General features: G+C 40.6%; 1 protein-coding gene across 1 annotated transcript; it reads right to left on the bottom strand.

Moving 5' to 3' along the window:
- Nucleotides 1-621: 621 nt before the first annotated feature.
- On the bottom strand, nucleotides 622-1,163 carry LOC123075201 (uncharacterized). The gene is made up of 2 exons (XM_044497863.1): nucleotides 1,109-1,163; nucleotides 622-989 (listed from the first exon to the last, which is right to left on the bottom strand). Exons 1-2 carry the CDS (start codon nucleotides 1,161-1,163, stop codon nucleotides 766-768), a joined length of 279 nt encoding a protein of 92 aa, XP_044353798.1. The 3' UTR covers nucleotides 622-765.
- Nucleotides 1,164-2,350: the final 1,187 nt, after the last annotated feature.

Below are 2,350 nucleotides of genomic sequence, written 5' to 3'. Positions count from 1 at the left end.
GATACCAAAATTAGCGCCACTACTACCAAAGTACCACCGGCCCGACCAAGACCCAACCAATTACCTCTGCATGACCAAAGGGGAAAGACAAACCTGTCCGCCCGATCTTGTCGCTAGATCTGACGGCCACACGACACCAAAGTCGGAGAAGAAACTGGAGGAACACTTACTGTGAACCATCCAATCTCGTTGAGTGTTCCTGTGTCTCACGTGCCGCCGAAGTCGTAGAAGATACCAGAGGGGCGGAGTGACGAAAAACAAAGATCTACCAAAAGCCCCAAAACTGGAAAACAAACTGAAACCCCCACCGATAGATCGAGGCCTTCCTGTTCTCTCATGTGGAGCACATCTAAGTGAGTGAATCAATCATAAAGAGGAAAAGAAAAAAGAAAAATAAAATATCCACATGAATCTCGACGTAAGATCAATGAGATAGGATTTAGATGTGCAATACTTATGGCCTTTAGCGAAACTGATATCTATTCTATTCTCGCTTATAAAGACTTATACGCGCCAGCAAGGCCAGAGTATGTGACAGCACACACCGAATATCAAGTTTTTATTCCTCTACCTTTCACATAGCAATATATATAGCCGTCTAAAAAGACATAGCTAGCTCATTTCATTATATCATATAACCGGTGAAGTGATATCAGATTCCCATGCATTCTAGTACAATGAGTAGATCACGCCCGGTACACCGTGATCTTATTACAGAGAACCAACTATCCTGTCCCTATCTCAGAAAGGTAGTACCAGTATATATCAGTCGCTCTGTTGGTGTTGGATAGGAGCTGAAGGAGGAGGGAGGCAGACATCACACCGGCATAATCCATTATAGTTGCAACTAGCACTCCAACTGCACTGAGGGCACGCGTGCCCTTCCCCATTCACATGCTCGCGGCAAATGTGCAGGCAACCTACCTGATCACACGGTAGCGGCGTCTTGTGAAGTGACGCTGCACAATTGTCCGCCTTCACCACAGCCTCTACAGAAGAACAGAAAAAAAAAACCAATGCCATGAATAATGTACAAATGTCCGCCTTCAGCCTGTACAAATGTCTGTCGAGTCGATGAAGCGACGCATCATCGTAATAGGAGGAATACCTGATGCCAACACGAGGAAGGCGACTGCCAGGAGCAGCGTGTGTGCAGTCTTCATCTTCAGCTAGCTGTTGATAGGAGGAAGACTTGGTTTGTCTGGCTCGCTCTGAGTTGCGAGGAACAGAGGAGATGGCAAAAGCCTTTTTATAGTGAATTTGAGACGACAAACCAGGAACCGTTTCAATGTTGAATTAATAGCGATTAAGGACATTAATTTGTGAACACTAATGCATTCTAAAGAACGTCAATGGATAGGGTCCACCGGGCATGCACTGTCAATTAATTCTCCCTATACGCCTCCTATCATTTGTACTCCCTCCGTTTCTAAATATAGTCCTTTAAGAGATTCCACTATAAACTAATACATATGAAGCAAAATGAGTGAACCTATACTCTAACAGACGTCTATATACATTCAAATGTAGTCCTATAGTGAAATCTTTAAAAAAGACTTATATTTAGAAACAAAGGGAGTAAAAATATTGGTCTACTCCTTATTTTGTCCAAGACTTGCGAGATTTTCTCTCCGGTCCAATGAAATTATGATGAGATGACCGGTGCATGATAATGGAAATACCAGCCCAGAAAATGTGCAGAAAATGAACTCTGCTTCGGTACAATTTCCCTAGAAAAGTTTATAGATTTCAGTGCAGATTAAAGGAGAAGATCAGAAATTACACCTTCAAATAAAAATTGTTCATATGGAGTATTTAAATTAAACCCGAGCTCACATGCTCCCAGATAAACAGTAAAGTCAGCAGAAAAATAGTAAAAGGAAACAAGAAAACTCTTTTTCTGTGATAAACATTGATGAATGTTTTAACTGCCTGGAAAATTTTGTGATGAAATGACATCCTTGGGTGTCTAGGCAAAAAAATCGATGCTCTGAAAAGATTATTGTTGGAAGCATTTTGAAGCATCGATTTGTTTTTTTTGTCCAAACCTTCAAGAATCTAATTTCAGCACAAAATGTTTCTGGTAGTCAAAACATTCATCAATGTTATCACAAAAATATCATAATTTTTTAATTTTTGTACTATTTTTTGGATTTTATTGTCATCAGGGAGCACGTGACCTCGGGATCAAAAGAACACTTTGCTTTTTGCATCCAAATCAATCTATTCAATACATTTTATGTACAGGCTAATATGGCGATAGCATTTTTGAGTAACTTTAAGATTCGTGGAAACTTTTATGGGGCGGTGTACCGAAGCAAAACTCCACTGTGGTTCTTTTACAACAACA

Source organism: Triticum aestivum, chromosome 3D, assembly GCF_018294505.1.
Source record: "Triticum aestivum cultivar Chinese Spring chromosome 3D, IWGSC CS RefSeq v2.1, whole genome shotgun sequence".
In the NCBI taxonomy this organism is placed as follows: Eukaryota; Viridiplantae; Streptophyta; class Magnoliopsida; order Poales; family Poaceae; genus Triticum; species Triticum aestivum.
This window is presented reverse-complemented; position numbering and strand designations above follow the sequence as displayed.

What these genes read in the sequence shown, in the direction of transcription:
- LOC123075201 (XM_044497863.1), bottom strand. Translation starts at nt 1,163, where the DNA reads ATGAAGACTGCACACACGCTGCTCCTGGCAGTCGCCTTCCTCGTGTTG. An exon ending in CTTCCTCGTGTTGGCATCAG is followed by an intron (nt 990 to 1,108) that starts GTATTCCTCCTA and finishes GTTCTTCTGTAG; the next exon opens with AGGCTGTGGTGAAGGCGGAC.